Below are 24,993 nucleotides of genomic sequence, written 5' to 3'. Positions count from 1 at the left end.
TGGTTCTTCCTACTCTGAGCACTCATTGGTCCACCTTTTCTTCATGATTTCAATTTAGATTACCAACTTGAGACATGGAAGGTGAGGAGGATAAGTAAACTTTTGCTCATGTGCCAACTCTCATGGCTTAGGTGCACCTAAGATAGGATCATCTGCAAGTCACTGTTCCATCTTATTATCATCATTAAATTGAACAAGTGATGCAAGCTACTCCACAAAATTCATCTGATTCATTCATCTGTGCCAAACTAATTATGCTCTATAATTAAAATTTTCTTTCGAATTAAGCATCATTATTTGCCAACCTATATTATCTAGATTGTTAATCTGGGTGATCTCAACCAGCAAAAATGATTCAGAGATAATTTACCTTAGAAAACTCAACCCTCTAAACTTCCATCAAGTCAAGGAGGATTAATTGGGTTAAAGGAAATCAGTATACTTAGCTTGTTAAACTCCTAAATAGAATCGAAAACTTTGCTTTCACCATCAAGCAAAGTCTGCAGACTCTGCTGAAAGATCCAAAACTGCACATTGATAAACTCCACCACACAAAGATCTCTGAGCCACAATCTAAACAACTATCAAAAACAATTTGAAGAATCCACTTGCTGTCAGATCCCAAACCACAAGATGTCAGATGGCTTTATCTGTCACATGGTTCCTCTGTTTGAAGTATCTCCTCATATATTTATGAAGGTTTCTTGTTTTGGTGTCCTCATATGAATGAATTAGGTGTCAACAGAGATGTCAAGTTGGTCCTGTAAGGAAGACATGCACTCCAACATTCTCACATGTTCATCCAAGATTTGAGACATGTCCCAATCATATACTTGGATCTTATCTTGTCCTCAAGATTCTTCTACCTTGAAATATATCAGAGAGTGGCATTACAATATCTGTTATCATCCATTATGATGGATGTTAAATAACTTCTATCCAATTGTATACAACTATAGTGTACATTTACAAAAATTGCTTCTGAATGTTAATTAGGTATATCACAAATATTATTTAAGAAAAGAAAAAGCAATTTAGGGATACATTTAGAAATATTAGTTGGGAAAAAGCAGCTTAAGTTGGGAAGTAATTAGGAAACTGAAAATTTGAATATTAACAAGGAATTCTGAACATTGATTATAAATAAAAAAAATAATTTAAGATATTAATTGGAAATATTAATTAGTGAATTGGATTAATTTGGACATGATTCCTACACTTTTAAATTATTCTTAAAATTGAAATTGTATTTCAAAGAACCAACCTGCAGAGGCCTGTGATTACTCTATAGCTTTAGAGGATTAAATAGGAGTTTTTTTATTGCTCAACAATTATCTTCATTAATGCTAAAGTATTGGCTAGTATTTTGTTAACTTGAGAGCATTAAATATTGATTCTTATATCATTATAAATATTTTAAGGTACGCAATTAATATTAAAAAAATTAATTATGTCAGTAACTATTCAAGATTTTAATTATTTTTTATTACATATTAGCAAATGTACTGATTAAATTATTTTTTAATATTCCATACATTATATTCATTCGAAAGTCACTCTCTTATATATCTTGCATTTTTTTTGTCCTACAAATCAGATATTAATTGATTTTTTATGTTACATAGTATCTAAATCTATTGATTAAATTCTTTATAATATTCGATACATTACATGCATTCAAAAGTCACTCTCTGATATATCTTGCTTTTTTTTTGGTCTTACACATCAGAGACTTTTTCTCCTTTCATCTTCAAACTTTGCAACAGTGACTTTAAACTAAGTTTTGCAGATATGAAACTCACACTCTCATGTTGCAATTACTGTGAGTTTTAAGTTATAGCAGATAATCAACTTAAGAAAAATAGTCCTCATAGTTTAAAGGCTCAAGAAATCGGAAAACACATTGGTCAGGGACAAATAGTGAGTCATTGAAGCTAATGTTCTGCCTTGATATTTATATATTTATCATTGCTAATAGCTGGTTTGGGATTTTATCAATAGCATAAACTGGAACATCTTACTTTGCATAATAAAATCTGAACATGATGAAGGAGGCAAGGATGGAGATGGAGCCTGACTCAAGCAATCTATTATAGTTTTTAAGGACAGAGAGCACAACTATTGTCTCTTGAATGATTCTTGAGGCAATTGTTTGTCTCCTTCTGATAAAACAACCTTCTTGAAGACAAGAACCAAATAGACTACAATGTGTTTGAGTACAGCCCCTGTTTGTAGTTCAATGAAGTGATGCCATGGTGCTAACTTTACTACTATTAATCCCACAAATTGCATGGTTAAAGAAAGCTTAAATTTGGAGAAGAGAAAGAAACTTAGTCAGGAAGGATCTTTTACAGGTTTCTTGATGATTAGTTCATCAATTGTTTCTTCAATTTCTAAGAAAACATAGAAAAAAGAATTCAGTAACAGAAAACAACACACTTTACACCTCTTCATCTGATACTCCCATTTTAATACAGAATTACACTCACTCCAAAGGCTTCAACTTTATGTGCTCTCAGTTCCAATCATACAAAGATGCATTTAGTTATGTAAAAGCACTCTTTCTAGAGAGAATAAAAAAAATCTTCACAATGTCTTCCCCTGTAAATAAACTCACAGGTGGGTGCCAAAGTTTCAATATCTCCTTGTTTTCTCTGTTAAAAGATCCCTTTTTTGTATCAGTGTCATTAACAGAAGATATTTATTATTTGTGTGACAATCACCTCTTCAGCATTCTTTTGTCTTTTGAAATTTCTTCCGCTCAATCTATTCATATACTTCAAAGAGAAAGAAAACTGGGTTTCAGATGATATCATGGGCCTTTTCTCTTTAAAATCTCTCTGCTTCATTCTGAGCTTGTAGTACTTCAATTTACTTCTTATTCTTTTAGCTTCACTGAATACATTTATATTGATTCCATTCTCATGCTTATTCCATGTTCCTAGTTTCTTCTTTGTAATTTGGGCATAAGGATTAGAAATTTATGTATTGTGGACAGAATTCTGTTCAGCATGCAATATACATCCGAACGGATGAAACTCCATAGAAAATTGATCCTAACCACAGAAAGGAATCAACACTCCTGTTCATCAAAAGCAATACAAAAGAAGCACTTAAAGTTATTTATTTCATGATTATTACATTTATTATTACTACAATAAAGATCAAGCACAAAAGCAAGGTAGCACAAGTCTCCATTCCTAGATCCACTTTCATCTTAGCCTGCAAAAGAAACCAAAGGAAGAAAAGATGATGAGAAGATGTTTAGAAATAAAAGGTCTCAGAAAGGTTCATCAGCAACTACATTTCTCCATGTAAGACCACGTCAAGATTTGGCTCAGTCGCTGTCGCTGCTGCTGCTGCTGCTGTGGCCATCATGCTCCGCACCATGCTTCCTCTCCTTCTTCTTCTTCTTCTCCTTCTTCTCCCCATGCTCCTCTCCGCCATGGATCTTCTCCTTGATCTTATTCATCATTCCTCCCTCCCCTTCCTTGTGGTGCTTCTCCTCCTTGCGGTGCTCATTATGATGATGCTTGTCGTCCTTCTTGTGTTCCTCCTCCTTGTGGTCTCCTCCAATGTGGAGCTTCTCCTCGATCTTATGGATAATCCCTGACATTCCTTTCTCCTCTTCTTTTCTCCTTCCTTGATCTGTAGCTCTTTATTGGACATGGCGATCGATCACAGCTTCTACTTATAGGCAAAGAACAGCTATCTTTGGAAGGCCATCTCCTCAATCTACGCTCAATGGACATGGACGAGCGTTTGCACGTCGAGATCGCGTTTCCTGCCCGCGGCGTTGACGCGGACATGGTGGCACGGTTTCGGGTACAACCAGCCGACAGTAACGTGCCACGTATTATTATATTTACTTATAATTTATTTTTAGTTGTACATGAATTTTTAATGTTATTTTTAATTTTACTAATGCATTTTTTTTATTTATTTATTAGATGGTTTAAACCAAGGAGACTTCAAGAATTTAATGATTCCAACACTTTCGCACGTAGACTTGTGGATTGGAAGAAATAATAATAATAATAAGACATGATGTAATAAATTGGATCGCTACATCTGCAGTGTCAGTAATGAGAGAGTTATCTAAAGAAATTGAATCGCTAACGCGTAATAAATCGACCTCAGTCTGAATCCAGAGCTAACGAGGATTCGGTCTTGGCACAACCACGAACCCGTGACTACGATTGGCCCGACGCTGCGTCCGGCTGTGGGTCCCACATTTCTCGTGTTGTTGGACGCACCGAGTTCATCACGCGGACCCGGTTATATGAGTCGGATTTAAACAAATAATAAAAAGCAATCGCACACCTGCGTTTCCACTCGACTCTGCGACCATGAGGAGCTTGCGAATGGGGCCCGCACCGTAATCAGACGGTAGCGAGCGGGGGGGTGGAAGTCTTGTGTGACCCGGTGACGTATCTGTCCACGAAGAAATTAAAATGACTCCGCCGACTCAGCGTCATGAGTTATGCGCGTGGCCGTTGGTGATGTGGGCCTCTCGTGGAGACCACCATCGGGCCCCACTTCCCTTTTTTTGGTAATAAAATAGATAGGGTGTATTATTATCCGCACCTCCTCCAGACCAACACGCGCAACGACTTAGTTGGATGCGCAATCTGTATTTGTAATGGACACAACACCAGATCCCAGCACCTTGGGCGCTCAGGATGTATGTTAGCCTTCCTCTCTTTCGACATCATCTCCCGAGATCTCCGCCAATGGAAGCCGGCGGCATTGGAGGCGGCGGAGCAACCCTCTCTGAGATCTACCAGAGTACGCGGCGGTTGCTTCTCCGGACGAGAGATGGGCTGGAGCGGCTCGAGCGTCTTGAGTCATCCGCCTCCTCCTCCTCGTATGCTTCGTCATCGTCACCTTCGGTCGCGGATCCGGCGGAGCTCTCCCTCGCGGTCAAGAGAGACATCACCCAGATCCGCTCCCTATGTGCCGAGATGGATCGCCTCTGGCGGTCGATTCCCGTCAGAGGCCAGCGCGATCTCTGGAAGAGGTATCCGATTCGATAACCCGTCGATTAATCCCCTTCTTTTTCTTCGGGGTCGATCTTGCGATCTGATGCATGAATGCTCCTCTTCGTGATCCATATGGATGATTAGGGTTTCCATATAATGGTTTTATCGATTAGGGTTAAGCGAACAATTACAGGGTCTAATCTCCGAGTATATTTCCCATATATGTGTATGATTTCTGAATTGAATCTTATTTGGTTGATTGGTTTCGTACTCATTCCTTTTGGTCTAAATTGGAGAAGTTGGTGATAATTTTTGTTCTTTCATGTGATGTCTTATGTGAAGAGCTTAATTGGGATTTTCTGTTTTATTTGAGAAGCCTCTGATTGGATGCAGATGTCCGTAGAATTCAACTTATATCTGTGTATTTTGTTTCACCTTTAATATGTTTGCTCATGAAATCGAGGGTCATTCTGATCAAACCATATTTTGAAACCATTATAAAGAAAGTGCTGATCGCTCTTCATGTAACTAGGATATTGCCCAGCATAGTTCTCAATGATTGTCATTGTTGCCCAGTCTAGAAATTCTCTATCAGAACCTTAAAGAGTAGATACTCTTTCATGGTGTTTTTGGGTTCCTTAATTGGATCATAGCTTCTTTTTGGATGGTTTGGTGTTTCTGTTTATGAAGAGACTATGCCCTTGTTAAGGTGTAACGTCTACCCACAGCAAGATTTGTAGGAGTTAATGTCTTTCTTCTGGTAAGGAAATAGATTTATGTTTTATGATAAGATGTAGGCAAATCAGAAAAATGATGTGTGTTTCATGGGAAATTTGTACTTTTGTAAGATCATGATATGGATTTTTTAGTGAGTTGACATATATAAAAATAAAGTGGTATCACAGAGTAAATGAACTGAACCGTGTGCACTGGGTGGAGTCACATTTACTGGGTCGCCCTTCAATACAAATGAATGAAATAGGACAATTGTGCAACATTTATTGGGTACTAGATTATGAACTGGAATTCATGATAGAATACAGTGGTCATCATAAGATCTGATATCAAGTTTGATGGTAAAAGGTATGTGACAGGGTTGTAAAAATGGATACTGATTCACATTTGGATATTTTCCTGGACAAAAGAGAAGTTGACTAATAAGTTTGCTGTTGTAAGAAAACAACAAACGTCAAAGATCTGTGGAAGAAATCAAAATTTAAATTGTTGCAGATAAGAGAAGGCAGCAAAAAGAAAGCAATGCCAGTTAAGTGATTGATAGGAGAAAGGGGGTGGAGAAAGAGATGCACGCATCCATCGATCAAAGATCCACTGTCATTCAAGCAAATGTATAATATATAAATTATTTCCAACCCAATTGCCCTCAATTTTGTGGATTTCTTGTATAAAAATTATCAGTCGTGGTAGGCATTTATTGAGACAAACTTCAGAGGTTGTAAGAAAGGTTAACAAACTTATTGACCATCTAATGAGACATCTAGAATTTTCAAGAACTTTAACCATGCAATGTTTTCCCATGCTAATTCATATCAAAACAATACTACATTAGTTATATAAGGATCAATACAACTTAAAGTATGACCCTGAAACGCTTTCTAAAATGACTAATAAAAATGATAAAAAGAATCATCTGCAAATACCAAAATGAAAAACTAGAAAATAAAAGCCAGCAGAATGTTCATTCTTTAAATGTTGCAGAGTAAAAAATGAACAACACCTGTTGCAGAGTCAAAAACCCAGTTACATCATCAAGCATGTATCCTCTCGCACTATTTTCCATTGTCCGTTTGAACTTCCTTGGTGAGATTGAGATGCAATAGAATGTTATTTATTTCAGAAATTCGTAGAGCTTGAATATTAGTCCGATGATATGTAGTTTTTATGACTGCAAATATTGTGATGGATGGCTTAGTTGGAGTCCTAAGTTGTCTGAAGATCATCTCACCTCTTCTTGGATGTCATCTTGTGTGCTTTCTAGTTGCCGAAAAGTTAGTTTCCTGATCTGATTTTGGGAATCACCATAATATGCATATGTGTGTGTGTGTAGATACACATAATTTATAGTTGTTTGCATAGGGCATGTTATTAATTTGTCTTCAATTTCATTGGTAATATGCTCAAGTCATTCAATTATTTTCACTAGATTCTCTAAGAACCAAATCTTGATTAGTTAACTAAGATGTCACATTCAGAAGTTTTAAAATCAATTAGTCCATCTTATATAGATCTTTTGTTTGTGTTTCCACCAATTTATGTAGTTTGGATGGGTTTTGAGCACTTTTGAGGTTAATCTTCTTTCTGTTAACTAGCCTTATGCAAAATGCTTCTCTGATGTACAAATGTGACTAGCAAGCTCCAAAAACTATATTGTAATTTGTGTGTGGTGTATAGACAGAACAAACTATTAGGCTTCTTGATGCTATTGCCCAGTATTGGTTAAGAAATTTCTAATGTCTTTCGTTGTTTTGTGCTGGTGAAGAAAAGTGGAACAGGTGGCAGAAGAGGTGGATTCACTGAAAGAAAGTCTTGACAAGCATTCCTTCCGTCAACAAAAGAGGGTGCAGGAAGCTAAAGAACGTGCAGAATTATTGGAAAGAGCTGTAAGAAGCATCACACCTTTGTATGATAAGTATTTGAAAACAAATTTGATGTTTAGGCATGATATAGCATTCAACCAAATATATTGATGTTAACTGCAGAATGGGGAGTCTGCGCATATTCTGAGAATATTTGACGAGGAAGCACAAGCAATGCAATCCGCACGAAACTCTTCAATGATGCTGGAAGAAGCATATGCCACTGGAGTGGCTGTTCTGTCTAAGTACGCCGAGCAGAGGGATCGCTTGAAGGTAAGTCATGGGATCATCAACCGGTTATCATTCTCGTCAACAAAAGATGAACCATATGTTGCTTGACATCTTTATATTATCATCAATACAGTTTTAGGTTTGCTATTTATCTTATATTCCCTTCAAGAAAAGGTTAAAGAGCGCATGTTATCCCACAATTTTTGGCTGTTTTCTTGGCAGAGAGCCCAAAGGAAGGCCCTGGACATCCTTAATACCGTAGGGTTATCTAACACCGTGTTGAAGCTAATTGAGCGGCGACACCGCGTGGACAAGTGGATTGCGTATACAGGTATGGTTATTACAGTCCTGGTGGTGTGTGCGTTTGTGTGGTGGATGCACTGATGATGTTCCACAAAATTTTGCACACACAACTGATGTGGAGTTTCCACTGGAGGAGACTATTAGTAATCTGTTCTCATTTCTTTGACATCGTCAAACTGGGATTAAATTCTGGTTGAAATAAGAGTTGTGTACATGTGAATGCGTGTCCAAATAGGAGGCGGCTTGTTGTATCCCTGCTGTTTTCCTCAGCGCCAAATTGGCTCACCATTATATTTTAGGTATATCAGTCATCAGGTAGTAGTAGTAGTAGATACCCACCATGTATGATCGACTGCAAATGCAGCTCATGCATTCTGAGTTGTGCATTGAGGATGACATCTTGTGCTACTCGAGATCGACTCCAAATTCTGAGCCAATCATGGATTCAAAATTACAAAAAATATAAAAAAATTTGATCATATTATTAGAATTGGATTTGCCATTCATCATCAGTATCCCTCTTGTGACATATTTCAGTGCTTTAATATTTTGGCTACATATCGGTAGCAGAAGCTCTTTCAAGAAAATTCCTAGAATAACTAGTTGGCAAATAAATGGATGGCTTCATGTAATAATCAATCTTTACATATCCAAAACACTGCTTTTGAGTCGACAAGGAAAAGAACTCCATTTTACTAGCATTGCACCCGTTCAAATCATTTACTGTCATACAAAGGAAAAGATCGATCATTTTTTTTTCTTTTTGGAATCTCTGTGGATTGTGATTCTTGAAAAATCAAACTCGTGGAAGGATGAGAACTTGCAGATTAATATGTCTATTATTTCTTCCAGAATTCCTTTACCTACTTCTGGTCTGGCTTGCTTCCCCGATGTGAACTTCATGTCCCCTCCAAATTGCATCATTCTTCACCCTTACAAGTTTCAGTTTATTGGTATATAGATGAAGCAGCACGTGAAGTTTTTTTGTTCATGCTAATACTGACTTTATTATGCCTGGAGTTGTCACCATAAACAGTTGACAAGGTTTCATCACTGTGGCTTTCTAGGGTGTCGTCCACGGCTGTGTACGAGTGAAAGTGAGATTACGATTTCTATGACCCTCCTAAAATCATGTGCTTCAAAACACAGAGAAAGTTGAAGAAAATTTCTGTACTTCTGATAATACCAAAATCAAATCCATAGGATGCAGAGTTGTGATGTGAAATATTGGTCTTGTTGCATGACGAGCTACTTTGACAACAGAATTATGTAGTCCTCTGTGCTATGGTCTTTACCTGCTATCGTCGACCATTCTGTGGAATCAAATACATCATGAGACCTCTCGAACTGTGACACATAGTGTAATGATGGGAAAAGTGTAGCCTTTTCAGAGGTTGGTGACCTGCCCATGCATTCCATGCGAATCACGTTGTTGCACAAAAGGCACATCATTGAAGTTGGTGAAGTTGGAAATGTACGTGCCCTTCAGATCCGAGCAACTCTTTTTTCTCTTGACAGGACATGATAAAAGCAGTCCCATCTAATTAGCAAACACTGTTAAAGTATAACACTATTGAAGTTGGTCAAGTGGCATTGTTTGTGATGTTGAAAGCGTTCATGCACTTCGTCAGACCTCAACGATGCCTTTCCTTGTAACTGGTCTTAGAACGAAGCACAACAACATGAATCGTGGCTACGTTCACCAGCCTTCTCATGTTCATTGTTTGGAGCATTTTGTCTTGGTGTTATCTTAATTGTTTCACGAGCTATTCTGCTGGTTAACTTGTAAGTTATCATGATAAGATTAAAGCAATGCTCTCTCCTTATAAATTATTAGTAATACTCTTATGTCATACAAATTTAATATTAAATTAAAATCAAATAATAATAGATCAAAATTAGAATATGTAGCTTTCCATATTATCCAGAATATTTTTATTTGATTCATAAAATGAACTCCGTAGTTTGATCCGTAAAATACAGTAATACTAATTTAGAAAGAAAACTTGACTTATCTTATTTTTCTATAGTTTATACGATATAACAGAGACTAAAGAGAGATAAGAATAAATCATGAATCTTATTGTATGTAATCCCTAGTATATACTATATATTTATACATAAGAATAACGGAACTATGATTATTGATTAGGAAAGTTCCTTCTATTAATGTCATCTCATAAAGAATCCTATTATAAGTGGATTTTTTTTATTAACCAATAACATAAGTATAATTCAATTAGATCTATAATATATTTTATCTAATTAAATAAGGTCACATAATCTAATATTCTGTTTCTTTATCTATTAATTATAAAAAAAATAAATTAAAGTAAATATAATTAAAAAAATAATTTTATTTAATTAGATTATGAAAATTTTGAAAAGTATTTTATATATGATCAAAAATTTTAAAGCAAGTTGATAAGAACAATAAGTACAATAATACTTCATTAAGTTTTACTATCAATGCAAGTCATAGTTGTTGTATGTGTCAACCCTCCTAGATCGTGATACTGTTAGTCTTTTCTAATATCATTTATAATGATTTCTATAATTTATCTTGTTAAGATAATTCTATTATCATATTTAAATATAATATATTATAAATATAAATATAAATAAGATAATAAAAATAAATAATTTTAATTAAGTGAAAAATATTAATAGTAGTATCCAGAATATGCATTATCATATTTTTTTTATGGCTTGATCATAATTTCCATTATAAAAATATATATTTTTAAACACTTTAGGCTATAAAGCATTAGTAAATGGATTAGCTGCTTGGGTTCTTAATTGACATTTATTGTTTTGGACTTTTTCTCTAACTATCAAATAATTTATCTCGGATCCAATTCTTTTTTATATGGATTGAAGACTTTTTATCTCTATGATAATCCTAAATATGTAGATATCTCAAATTAAGTTTCATATCAATTCATAACTCAAATAGAGTTGATAAAATTAACTTACTATGAACAATATTCAAGATATATATAGTTATCCTAAAAGCGTCACCTCATATCAACTTAGACTTAGAGGAATGACTCATTATGCTTTTAATTATATCCATAAGAATATAATTTTATTTTTTAATAATGTTATTTGACATACTTGGTAAGGTATACTTAGCATAAAACACTCTATTTTTCTAAGAATCTAATAAAAGTATCGGTATTCACTTATCATATTTGTCATAAAATTTATCATCCATATTAGATATGATAATTTTAATTTTTCTATCTAATTATCTCTCGACCTTGTAAGTGTCATCAACTTCAAAAAAATTTATGTATTAGATGCATATAATCATACTTGACAAGTCATCTATAAATATAATAAAATAGGAAGTGGTCCACAAATATCATTGTAAATAATTTCAATAATTTTTTTAGGTATTTTTCTTTATATGCTTAATTTGTTTTCTCTTAATATAATCATATAGTCTATATCTTTCAAAATATTATTTTTTACTAATCTTTCTTCATAAGTAAGCGAATAACTGAAGAGAACCTCTTTTATCAATCAAAGCTAAACCACATGGCAATCAATCATGACAATAATGCGACACCACTTAAACGCGTTTAATCTCTATGATATTCAAATGGAAATACTCCTCGTTGATAACCTAGTTTGATGCATATAAAAGGAGGTTCTCTTCAGTTATTCGCTTACTTATGAACTCTCCAAACTAGACACATTCCTATGAACTCCAGCATCGGGAAGAGGTATGCTCCCAACATAGCTTTGCAGATCTTTCAACCGGAGGAAATCACTATCAATGAAGTAAGATAAGGAATAAGATCTCAAGTGGCATCCAACTTTCAAAACACAATACCATCCAGAAACTAAACCAGATCGGATCAACTCCATCACGTGGAATTGAAGGCCATTTCTAACAGTAGCCCTACGAAAGATCTAATCTTAAAAGCGAATGAATCCTGTGGACAACACGGCAAAGCCTTGTTTGAGAAAACAATGCATTGTTGACTAATAATGGTGTGTTTCAATCACTCATAGACAAAACCACATCTTTAAGATCTCATACATGAAGTCATTGGAAATGCTAGAATGACTGTGATGAAAAGAGTTACAATCTGAGTAAAACTTGCCAAAATTCAAATTCAATTTTCCCACTAATCCAAAGAGTCCAAATTTTGGGTTATTCTCCTTTTTCTTCTTCTTCTTCTTCTTCTTCTTCTTCTTCTTCTTTTTCCTTTTGTGAAGCTACTCAAAAATCAGAATTCTGCACACACTTCCTGCTGAAACTATAGCTGGCCTTTTGAAGTTGTAAAGGATGGTACAGAGATGGCTCAAGCCATGGCCATCAAGCTTTGTCCTATCTTTCTGGAACAAGGATAAGAACAAATTATTCTCCCTTGTTGACTTCCAAGGAGGCTGGTCCTGTGACTGCACAGGAGTGCACTCTCCATCAATTCATTTCGGGTGGAGAACAATTTCGAGAGCTTTGTGATGGGGGTATTAACTCAGCCAGTGCTCAATGATTGCTTGCTCGTTTTCAGTGGCTTTATTGCTCAGTTTCTTTGGTTCACCATCACAGTGGCAGATCATGTTCAACATTGACCAGAAAAATCATCTCTTGTTATTTTGTTAATATTTTTATCATATAATGATACCCCTTTGATGTGGTCTAAAATATTCTTTCAATATTATTGGACTAATTGTATATTTATATCATCAAAAAAAGTTTTTTCAATAAACTTTTTAAATCTTTTTTAGTCGTCGATATGTAAATAAATAAATAAATCTAGATGTTTTTATATTTTTGATATTTTATAACTTTTATATTGTGTTTCTCAAATACTCTTCTCGGACCGAATCATACGACAAAAACTCGATTAAGATTCTTTATATTTTTAATGTTATCATTTTTCTCATATTTGTCGTGTTTTTAGTTTTAAATATTTAAGATAAATTACTTTGGCATCATGCTAAAATTACACATAAATGCCCCAAAAAAGGAAGCATTTCTCAATATTGATCAGTGTACCTGTCCATTATTTTCTAAAGACCAAGGAAGAGGAGATGGCAAAGAGTGTGGTCAGCTGCAGCAGACAATAAACATGCATCACACATCCATTTCATCAATTATTGAGATCACAGTCTCATCCTCTGCATTCAAAGCATACAAAAAGGATAGAATCATTCCTTAACTGTTGTTCCTTTTCTTTTCCTTCCTCTAATCCTAACCAGTTTTAAGCCAAAAAAGTGTTTATGGAAGTCTTGTGTTATCAGAGCATGCAGATGGAAAGGCATCACAGCCACTCTTAAAATATATATACTCTCACTCTAGCAGACAAGAACTTGGTTGAAACTTCACCAGCATCCGAAGGAGTGCACAGAATTATTAGAAATCATTCGAGTATTTCTTGTGCAATGGACAAAGCTGGATTCCATCTCAGAACTCTCCATCCCTTTGAGGTCTCTCCATAGTTCTGCCGATGACCATATCACCATCAAAGATTTTGCTACTACTTCACTTTCTTTTCATATGAATAAGCCTAAATGTGGTTTAGCTTGTGCAAAAGTATTCCTATATGAATGGTTCCAATCATGACAATAATTATTGTATATGATGGACTAAAGGATACAATCATATATATATATATATATATATATATATATATATATATATATATATATATATATATATATATATATATATATATATATATATATATATATATATCATTTGATGTTTAAAGTTTTCGTCCGATACAAAATTGATGCACATGTGAAAGACTCATTTTTTTGGTATCACGAGATTTATTCCCTATATCTATAATATTTATTATCATATTGTTTGTCAAAAAGGAGTTACATTAGTGTATCCTATTTCTTCGAACTGTTCTAATTAATTTTATTGGTCTTAATTATCATGTATGTTTGACCTCGTTCGATCTAATTAATTTTAATATGAACAAATCAAACTTAATAAAAAATTAAAACATTGAATTAGATAGCTGGGTAAACAAGGATAAATCGCGGCTTGACTAATAAATATAAATTATACCGCAATGGATAGACATCGATGAGTGAACACATTAAAAAGAAAAAGATAGGTTTAGACAAAAAAAATCAGAAATATTTATGTAAATGAACACTAACACTATTCAGTTTGGCACACAACTAAAAAGTTTAAGCTTTTGAACTCCAATTCCTTCCAAAACAATCCACCAGTGATTAAGGGACAATTCCTGTTGTTGAAAGTTTAGATTCTCTGCAATAATCATGGTGAGATGAGTCCAAGAGATGGACTCTCATTGGGACAACCTGTGAAGCAGAAAGTGCTGATAAGATCTCAAGCTATTATTTCCTGTCAAACCAAGAGCCAAATCGGTGTCAAGAACAGTTCATACGAAGCATGTTGGCAATCTGGCAATTTGAACTTTCATATGCAAGACAACTTTTGATCAGAGATTCTGAATGAAGTGGGATCGCCGAAGTCTACAGACACGCAAGGCGTGAGAAAGAAACAATTCCTAGTGTTTCTCATCACTACTCAATCCAATTTACGAATGATTTGGTTTTGTTTGGACACAACCCAGCTTACATGCTACACCCATATTTCTCCATTTGTAATATGACATCGTTGAATTAAAAGATCATCAGCCTTTCTGGGATACTGAAACCTTTCATGATGGTAGATAGAATAGTGAATCCAAAGCCTTCAACTCAGAAATCATTTATTTCCATTGAATCATTGGAGAAGAAGGTTTGGTGCCAACTCCAGGAATCTGACTTGTTATCTACTGGAGATCATATCTGAAAGCTTCTTACACCTTGTTTCTGAAAGCATGAAAACAGCAACTGTTCGAGATCAGATTTACAAGTCTGTGCTTCTTGTTTCTCGAAACATGGAGAACAGTGACCTACAGGAAAACAAGTGTGGGATGAAGAATCTAAAGCCCTGAACTCAGGAATCAGTAGAGAAGAAGGTTCGATCCCTACTTCAGGAATCTGACTTCGTTTCCTACTGGCGATCAGATCTGAAAGCTTTTACACCTTGTTTCCGTTTAAAGATCAGATTTCGTAGGTCTGAGCTTGTTGTTTCTGAAAACATGGAGAACAAACATGGAGATGAGCGACCACGGAAACAAAGGAGAAGCTGCTAAGGTCTTCAAACTTGTGCCGAGAACACAGTGGGGAACCTGCATGCGCTGACCATTCCTTCCTTCCGAGACCAATAATGGAGCGCGTCTCAAAGGACGATCAAAACCGGCGGGCGCTGCTGCTTGCAAATAGCCATGACGTATGGATCGTCCCCCTACCGGAAGAAAGCCTGCAGGACACAGCACAACACGCCAAAAGCCACCCCCACCGCAATCTCTTTCGGTCCCTTTCCTCACATGCCGTGCATTGTGAATGCACGTATATAATATTAATTTTGTGCCATGCAGTGGCAGTCATTATGACATCAGTGATAATGAGGTGCCGTAAAAACACATTATATTACTATTGCATGAAAACCCCATACTTTTTGCCCTTCCCATGTCAACATCGACTGATGAGAGTCTTTTCCATTGAAAAGATCAAAATATAATACTATTCAAAAATAAATAAATTTTTTTTCTCTCTTTTTTTTTTTTTTTGCTCATACAATATACCATCGAAAATTTGTGATGATGATTGTCTAATAATTATAATCAAACAATAATGACTATGATGATGTTGTTGATAATAATGTGACATCCTACCAAGAAATGAATAGATACTTGAAATAATATGTCAAAAAAAATTGACTATCTTGAAAAGATGAAGACGAATGAGACTTAGCACAAAATATATATTTTTTATTTTTTTTATATTAAAAATAATTAAAAAAATTTCCTATGATATATAAATTTCATACAAACTCTAAAATCCCTAATATATTATAAAAAAAAAGTCCTCGTTTTAATTGAACAAGGAACATAAACATCTAATCAAGTCAATGTTGAAACTTTCCAAAGCACATTAAATTTTAATTTGAGTCTAATCTAAGTTTTCTAATTGTTTAAGAGACAAGAGGTGCAAATTGTTGGTCAATCATGGCTATTTTTTTTTTCCTACAAATAAATCATTAACATGGAGGAGGTAGCTTTCAAATGCAACCCAAATTTGGAACATGAAATTGCAATGTGGGTGTGGAGAATAGAACAAGCTTGCCCCATGTTGCATGGGACCGCCCACTGATGAGCCTTGGAGAAAAAGGTAAGTGGAGTCGCTCTCAATGGGGCATCGAACGGTATGCTCACCGACACGGTGCGAACACCGATGTTTATAAAAACAAAAGGCAAAAACAAAAATAAGAAAAGATCCATGAATCTTTAAGATCCGCTCCACCGCATTTATAGCAGGGCATAACATACGTACCGTACCTACTCGTCCGGTTCCTTACCCGCTCGGTGGGACCCAAAAGTTCCCTCACTGGGTTGGGGAGACGGGTGAGAGACTCTTGTTTGGTGTATTTCCCTTTTTTACCCAGTTTGGTCGGTTTCCATTCTTAGTAGTGGGATCCTCTCCAGCGATCGACACGGATCGGATCCGGCCTCAATCGACGGATCATGTTTCATCGTGCTATGTACAGTCTCTATCAGACGCCAGATTTGAGATTGTTCTGTTGCAGCCAGAAGAAGGATTGTAGAGGATCATCGCCCGCTTTCGTCTCGTTCCCGTTCTTTCTGTTTCTCCTTCTAATCTCCGCCCTTTAAGAGCGAACCATCGGAGGAGGGGAAGAGGAGGATCGCGGGAGATTCCTTGAAAAGAAGAGGAGGAGGAATAAGAAAAAGAAGAGCAAGGGGCAGCGGGAAGGAAGAATAAACAAGGGAGACGAAGTCGTTTTCTTCTGCCTCTTCTCCTCTCTCCTTTTTTTATCTCCTCGCTCTCCTCTCGAAAGGAGGGATAAAATCCAATCTTTGTCGGGACTTGGTGGCATGAAATCCCGACGAATTTGATCTCGGTCAGGTTCAGCGTCTCCGTTCGTGAATAAATTCGGCATCTTTTTTGGGGTTCTTTGCGGGTTTTCTTGTGATGGGGTTCGAGGACGGTGGGGGAGTCCGCTCGGGGTTCCGGTGCCTGACGAGGAGGAAGCAGGTGGATTCGAACCGCGTCAGGGCCGAGGAAGGGCATCACCAGCTCGCCAAGGCGTTGTCGGTTCCGCAGCTCGTCGCAATAGGTATCGCTTATCGTTGATTGCTTGGAGTTTCTTAGATGATTCTTATGGATTCCGGATTTTTGGGTTGCCGTTGCGATCTAAGCCGTCATATAATTGATTTCATGAGAATGAAAAGGGAAAACAAAGAGGTGATTTTTAGTGCTGTTGGGAAGTTTGTAAACCGATGCCTTTCCCCCATGTCGTTTGTGGTTTTCATCCCCTTTTGTTCTCTTTTTATGGAAGCGAATTGTCTAGCTGTTCGGAAATTTGGCTTGACTCTGTTTGGGTACACAAACTAGTTTGGAGAATTTCGTTTTCGATATTAATTTGTATTTTGGATGTTATATTAGCGGGGAAGAAATCTTTCTTTCAGTATATTGAGCTCGTCTAGCACTCTGCTCATTTCGCTTGATTTCGATGTTGTGATGTTCATTCTTATCTTGTTCTTTCTCTGTTCATGATCGAAAACACACACATGAAGGTATAAGAAAGAACACTCTTCGGTCATCTTGAAATATTAACAGATGATACTGTATTGATACAGAAGCTCATGCAAACAGCAGGAGGTTTTGATTGGTTGCAATAATTTCATGGTATAAAATGGTTATACTCGTAGCCTTTACTATCCTGAAGCCATTAGCATTTAACTTGCTTTCCCTAGTTTCATGTTGCTTCTTTCCCAATCTGTTCTCTTAGCTTCATTGTTGGATTGAATTGTTTTCCCCCGAGAGAGTTCTGATCCTTTGCAACTCTTTTTGCCTTCTCCTAATCTTACTTTTCTTGTGTTACATCAGATTATTGGCTGTTGTTAGTCAATGACTTCAAATATCTTACTTCTTTTATATTTAGGTGTTGGTGCAACAATAGGTGCCGGAGTCTATGTTCTTGTTGGAACAGTTGCCAGAGAACATGCAGGACCTGCTCTCACCATTTCTTTTCTGATAGCTGGGATAGCAGCTGCTCTTTCAGCTTTCTGCTATGCGGAGCTTGCAAGCCGTTGCCCTTCTGCTGGAAGTGCTTACCACTATTCTTACATATGTGTCGGAGAAGGGTAATTTCTTTGTTTTTATCAAATAACTTAGCTTGTATATGCCTTATTACTATTTCACATATGGGAATTATTCTAAATTCACAAATACAGAGAATGTAAAATACGATAGTGAATGAATGAAGTGAATAGAATGATATTTAATTTACTGCTTCTAGATGTAGGCTTGTGGGTATTCTGAGTTTGTTGTTTCTATTGTCAGTGTCGCTTGGTTGATTGGATGGGCTCTGATTCTGGAATATACAATTGGTGGGTCAGCTGTTGCACGTGGCATATCCCCAAATTTTGTAAGTGAATTTTCATCATTTCCAGTGTCTTTCACCTAAGTTGATTTGACTCGACTACAGTGAGTGCTATAGTATTTTGTGTGGTAGACATCCATTAAAACTTTATGGCATAACGGTGAGTGCTATATTGAGTCATGATGAGGACAATAATGTCATGGTTAGATATCTTAAAGTTTGCAAATCATATGGAATTCTTGATTGACTTAGGATTAGTAATCATTATAAGATTTCATTTAATATAAGCAGTTACAGTTAATAAATGTAGGAGTTATGGATAGTTTGATTATTGGAGTTGGATGGATCTCATCTGTGCTTTTAGCCTATTGCACTCGCTTTAGATTGAATATCGTTGGTAGGTGATACCATGTTTTTTCTCCAAGTTTTGCTGCATGCATTTATTCCTCAACTATGCATAACATGGTTGTAACAACTCCGATTCATGTTCTTGGAGCAGTGATTAAAGACAAAAATTTTATGTTGACGCTCTTTTTAAAAAAAATGATTTCAGGCCTTATTTTTTGGAGGACCAGATAGTCTGCCTTCATTTTTGGCACGTGTTTCCATCCCAGGCCTTGATATTGTTGTTGATCCATGTGCTGCAATTCTTGTTTTTGTTGTGACTGGATTACTATGCTTGGGAATAAAGGAGGTATGTAGCTAAGTGCAAGTTCACATTGCCAGTCTCATTAGCTGGTATCTTAGGATATTTTAACTAGAGATGGTTTTTCATGCAGAGCACATTTGTACAATCAATTGTCACAACTGCAAATGTCTGTGTCTTGTTATTTGTCATTATTGCTGGTGGATATATTGGCTTTCAGACTGGATGGGTTGGTTATACTGTTGCTGGCGGGTAATGACTAACGACAACTCAAAGTATCCTGTAGCGATTTAATTGATTCTTGTAAGTTGCTAATTCTTTTTTAAATTCTCAGATACTTTCCTTATGGAGTAAATGGGATGCTTGCTGGTTCAGCAACCGTCTTTTTTGCTTACATAGGTTTTGATTCTGTTGCTAGCACTGCTGAGGAGGTAAGCTTTTTCCTTTTTTTTTTTTGCTTCTACTGCTCTTGAAAATTGCACTGAGTGTTGCTTTATGAAAATTGTATTATGATGACCACATGATTGTTTGATTGCGAATAGATTGCGTTAGCTGATGAAAATGATAGAATAATCGTCATCTGGTTTCTTTCTTGATTAGTCCCTTTTCTTAGGCTAATATAGTCTCTTGTTGCAGGTTAAGAATCCTCAAAGAGATTTGCCATTGGGAATAGCAACATCACTGTCTGTATGTTGCTTACTCTATATGATGGTTTCTGTTGTCGTCGTTGGCCTGGTTCCATACTTTGCAATGGATCCTGACACCCCAATCTCATCTGCATTCGCGAGAAATGATATGCAGTGGGCAGTGTATGTAGATGTTGCCTCTTTATATCAGTTATTATATATTTAGTCACTCTTTATAATCATTCTTGCTCCTTTCACAATAACAGATATATTATCACATCTGGTGCCGTTCTTGCACTTTGCTCAGCTTTAATGGGCTCCCTTCTCCCACAGGTATATACAATAAATCAAGGAGTCCTGAAGGCTTTTTCTAATTTGTCTCGATTTTATTTTTGTAGACACTATTGGAAGTGGATTTTTTAGGAATCTACTTATCCTTGGACAATGCTATATATTTTTCTGCAATCTATCCAATCCTGTTGAGAGGATGTTTGCTTAAGAAACTGATAGCTGATGCCAATACAATTTAAAACGGACATGAAAATGGATTTTGTGAAACAAGCATTATGGTATGCCATCTTAAAAAAGAATGTTGGGATGGGATAGGCTGTAAACCACTGTATGGGACCCAAATGAAATGTGTGAAAAGGTGAAGATCCCATACTGTTTTGGAGAGACACCGGTAGTAGTCTAAAAATAGACTTTAGATTGTAGGGATACATACATATGCCAAAGTTAAATTCAGAGGCTAAATATGAAAATCACTGACTTTTGGGAACATATGAATTTTTCCTACAAAATATGAAGGTGTAGTCTGGATAAATTTTTTCTTTATTGGATTGATCTTCGCAGCTTGTAACATACCGACTTTGTTTCTTTGGAATTCAAGTAATGAGCCATTTCAGTTCTCCATCTGCAATTTATTGGTTTTGGTTAACTTAGTTACAATATCCGTGTCCCTGAGTTTGTTATTCTGCTAACCTCACCGGTACACCGTTGATTGTGATTGCTTCATATATTTGTAGCTTTTTCTAAAGCAAACGTTGAATAAGTGATGAGAAGTTAAGGATAAATGTTTTCATTATTTTTGTCTTATCGCAGCCTAGAATACTGATGGCAATGGCTAGAGATGGATTGTTGCCATCTTTCTTCTCAGATGTTAATGTGCGCACACAAGTTCCAGTCAAGAGTACTATCTTGACTGGGATTTTCGCAGCAACCCTAGCATTCTTCATGGATGTTTCTCAATTGGCAGGAATGGTGAGATTGTTTTAAGATATAAAAAGCTGAGGATGTACTACCAAAGTGTGAAGTCTCATTACTAACCACTCTGTCGGCTGTATTTGTTCTGTGTAGGTCAGCGTTGGCACACTTCTTGCTTTCACCATTGTTGCAATCTCAATCTTGATACTGAGATATGTACCTCCAGATGAGATACCTCTGCCGTCATCTTTCCAGGAATCAATTGATTCAGTTTCAAATCGCTACAGTGTTCAAAACAATGGGGACAAGGCAGATTCTCTTGGAAATACCGGCAGTAGCGAAAACCAATATGATGGCCCATCTCAAGAAATTAATAAGGAATCAGTCAACTGTCCTCTAATTGGGAAGGAAATCAATCCAGGTACTGATGGCTGAAAAACACTCCCCTTTCTGAGTTGAGTTCCTAGCCTAATTGATAACTGAAGAGTTCATGTGCAACTGCTCTTTCATGCGTAATTTCAGTTATGTGTACTTGTATTTAATAATCAGAACATGAACTTGCATTTTCTTATAGTTGACTTGGCATCATTGTGTTCAACTAGTCAATTTTTAGTTGATCTTTGCAGAGCATTTCAATGAACAAACTCGGCGACAAAAGGCCGCTTGGAGCATTGCATCTGTTTGTCTTGGAGTTCTTATCCTCACTACATCGGCTTCTTACACATTCTTGCCTGAGTAAGTCTTGCTGTCAACTGCATATATGTCCTGCCACAGATGAAATGTTTGTGATCCTTAGGCTCTGTAATGCTCTAGAATGAATTGTTTACTGGATCAATTTACAACTATTAACAATCACAAAATGATCAGTGTATGGTAAACTCATGCAATTGTGATCATCTCCAGCTTCATAAAATTAAAAAAATTAAAGCATATCCCCGATGAGCTTTATTTTCTCTAAATATAACAATACCTTAGTTCTTCATGAGACAAATGAAATATGTATCTTGCACAGTGGTAACTACCCAACCAAGCGGCATGCAGATGCATCCATTGATCTTTAAAGAATTTTACATATGCTGGATTACAAGTTTGGCGATTTTTAGTGTGATACCTCTAGAATTTATTGGATATACAAACTTTTTGCCGTGACATGTTATGTTAAAAAATAGAGATTTTTTTTTCAATATTAAACTCTTGTCTTCTGTGGTATGCTTGGAACCAGAGAGCAAGATGCTAGTTTAACAAGGGGAAGTTCAGATTGTAATATCACAAGTGTAGGATCTGGAATGAAATTTGCTTCAAGTGTCACTACAAGACCAGTTTGTGTAAATCTTAACTCTGGCTGTGACAACAGATTTTCTTGTTTGGTTTGGAACAATTTTAATCACTTCTTCTAATAGTGCTTGCTAATACATTTCCTGGCTGTATAATTGAAAGAATTGATCCAAGTCACAAACCTATTTGTTGAAATAATTTGATGTTTATTTGCCATTGTGGCGAGTTACTGTCCAGCTTAAGCTTATAGTCCACAGAAGGAACAGCATATAGATGGTGAATTCATCGTCTGTATCACCGATGATGGTGCCAGAACTCTATGTAGGGTAATCAGTGTGTCTTTACTTCTCATGGAGTGCTTTGCTTCTTGCTCATGCAATCATTGTTTTACTACATACATGTAAATAAGCTACTCATTTACAATTTTCATCGACATTTGAATGTTAAATGTTCGTTGAATATCTTTTAAAATTTGGGATTCATTGTCTAGCAACTCCTGATGATCCTCCAATTATGTTTCTCAACAGCTTCCTCCGCTACCTGGCATGCTCTGTCGGAGGCTTGCTTCTTCTGGGTGGTCTATTTGTGCTTGTCTGGATCGATCAAGATGATGCTCGTCATAATTTTGGACATACCGGAGGTACTGACCATATGTTCTTTGTGGTACTCTAATGATTTGGTGACTTTGTTCTAACCTCCAAGGCTGGGTCTCTACAGGTTTCATTTGCCCCTTTGTGCCATTTCTTCCTGTTTGCTGCATCCTCATCAACGCATACCTGCTAGTAAATCTTGGGTAGGCTGGGAAAGATCTTTTCTTCCTCCATCTATCTTTCGCATGCTGCTCTTTCATACTTGCTAGTATATCTGCATATCGATTAGTTTGGAAACATCAATGCTTATGTTAATTAGCATATAAATAATTTACTAGAATAACTTGATGTTGGCACCATCAGAATAAGAGACCTTGAACTTGAATACTTGCAATATTTTTTATACTCAGGGCTGGCACATGGTTCCGTGTCTCGATGTGGCTGCTGATTGGGGTTTTGGTGTACCTGTTCTATGGACGAACCCACAGCTCCCTGACCGACGTAGTGTATGTACCCGCAGCACATGCAGAGGAAATATACAGAACTTCTCCCGATTACGTAGCGTAGAACCCATCATAACCTTGTATATTCATGTGTCCATTCATGTTTGTCATCTCTACTACTAGCATTTGTGTTTTGGTTGCCAAGGGCATCATTGCATCCCTGCATATGTTTATGGAAAAGGACCCTTCTTTCGGGTGTAGTGTTACTGCTGTCTCCGAAAGGAGTGTGTAAATATAATTTGAAGAAACGAGATTGTATGGGTTGAAGCCAAGCTTGAGAGTTTCTGATTCAGTCATTATATATTATATCTCATGGATTCTTCCTAGTAGTACTCAAATTTCACATCCATTTCGACTCATACAAAACATTTCGCACTGTGTAATATACAGAATACTTGTGTTTAATTCCTATAATGCAGTTAACTGAATTTGTCCAAGTCATCCGCAAAGGGTAAGCTAATCGTTAGTTGAATGAGCGGTGGGTAAAAAGAGTTACGTCGTCAAGAACAATAAAATTGATCGTTGATCAACAAAGCAAAAGCTCCAAGTCCACGAATGGTAGGCATAATCGTCCTAGAGATCATATGCAATTACCTCCATGATGGTTCTTTCACCATATTCCGTAAGCCTTAGAGGACGAACCAGAACCACCGTAGGTACCAACTTAATCTGAATTGGACTCGTGTGGGGGACGAACAACTTTTGAGGACCAAGAAAACAAAGGTACCCCTGAATTCTGAATTCGCATATGGTTAAAGAGCGAAAAGATGTGTTCTCGAGAAAAGAAAGAACTGAACCCCCATTTTCTTCACTTGAAATGATAATGATGCTATTAATGTGCCAACTTTAGGCAATTAGAAGTTGGGTGGTCAAACTATGTTTGTTATATGGATAAGCCATGTGTCTTTAGATGTGTATGTAAAAATAACTAAGAGGAAAACATGTGTTTTGGGGTTTCCGGACTCTCCCGCGGTTCTCCCTTTGCCTGCTGCTCATGGTGTATCGTTTGTTTCTGATGGTGAGTCGGAAGGAAAAGACTATGGGAGGGGATGTGCCCCTGGGGATCTCAATAGAAGAGTAGATTTGTGGGATTGTGATCTTGAACACTTGGATGCGGTGGTGGTGGTGATTGTTAGGGTACAAAGAGTTTTAATACAGGTGATTTGTTCAGTGAAGTTGTTAAGTGTAACTCTCATTTACTTGGACCAATCACCCGTGTGTTGACCGTCAGTTAATGATGAGGTTCTGCGATCCAAGTCTGTCCTCCTCACTTAGCCTGGCAAAAAAATCTAAAAAATTGTGCCTCCACTAATAAGCTGGGTTTTGCTAAAATTAGATTTTTTTTTTTTTACTAATTTTGTATCATGGACAATCAATCTCATTGGTAAGACTAAACCCTTTAGTTTTGTATCATGAGCACTACATTCTGAATCTTTTAAGCAAAAAGTATAATGTGGCTTTTAGAAGGAACTCAAAAACACAAAATAAAAAAAGGTTTTATTCAACTTCTTTCATTTTATTTTTCAATTTATATGCACCACAATCCCATTAAAAAAAAATTAACCAATAGACCTTCATTAATTTTAAGAT

General features: G+C 36.4%; 3 protein-coding genes across 3 annotated transcripts; 2 read left to right on the top strand and 1 right to left on the bottom strand.

Annotated features, from left to right (window-relative positions):
• Nucleotides 1-3,337: 3,337 nt before the first annotated feature.
• Nucleotides 3,338-3,616, bottom strand: LOC135608795 (protein SRC1-like). The gene has a single exon (XM_065101837.1). It carries the CDS (start codon nt 3,614-3,616, stop codon nt 3,338-3,340), a length of 279 nt encoding a protein of 92 aa, XP_064957909.1.
• A 1,060-nt stretch (nt 3,617-4,676) lies between these two features.
• Nucleotides 4,677-8,361, top strand: LOC135610832 (membrin-11-like). The gene is made up of 4 exons (XM_065105801.1): nt 4,677-5,020; nt 7,480-7,600; nt 7,700-7,849; nt 8,030-8,361. The coding sequence occupies exons 1-4, from the start codon at nt 4,683-4,685 to the stop codon at nt 8,189-8,191; spliced, it is 771 nt and encodes a 256-aa protein (XP_064961873.1). The 5' UTR covers nt 4,677-4,682; the 3' UTR covers nt 8,192-8,361.
• Nucleotides 8,362-16,839: 8,478 nt separating this feature from the next.
• Nucleotides 16,840-23,675, top strand: LOC103983083 (cationic amino acid transporter 2, vacuolar). Its single transcript, XM_009400239.3, has 14 exons — nt 16,840-17,291; nt 18,120-18,321; nt 18,521-18,605; nt 19,114-19,254; nt 19,340-19,458; nt 19,541-19,637; nt 19,843-20,015; nt 20,099-20,165; nt 20,934-21,092; nt 21,189-21,456; nt 21,662-21,770; nt 22,838-22,950; nt 23,028-23,103; nt 23,311-23,675. The coding sequence occupies exons 1-14, from the start codon at nt 17,147-17,149 to the stop codon at nt 23,465-23,467; spliced, it is 1,911 nt and encodes a 636-aa protein (XP_009398514.2). The 5' UTR covers nt 16,840-17,146; the 3' UTR covers nt 23,468-23,675.
• The last annotated feature ends 1,318 nt before the right edge of the window (nt 23,676-24,993 follow it).

Source organism: Musa acuminata, chromosome BXJ2-4, assembly GCF_036884655.1.
Source record: "Musa acuminata AAA Group cultivar baxijiao chromosome BXJ2-4, Cavendish_Baxijiao_AAA, whole genome shotgun sequence".
Lineage (NCBI taxonomy): Eukaryota > Viridiplantae > Streptophyta > Magnoliopsida > Zingiberales > Musaceae > Musa > Musa acuminata.
The sequence above is the reverse complement of the archived record's forward strand: the minus strand, read 5'-3'. Positions and strand labels throughout refer to the sequence as shown.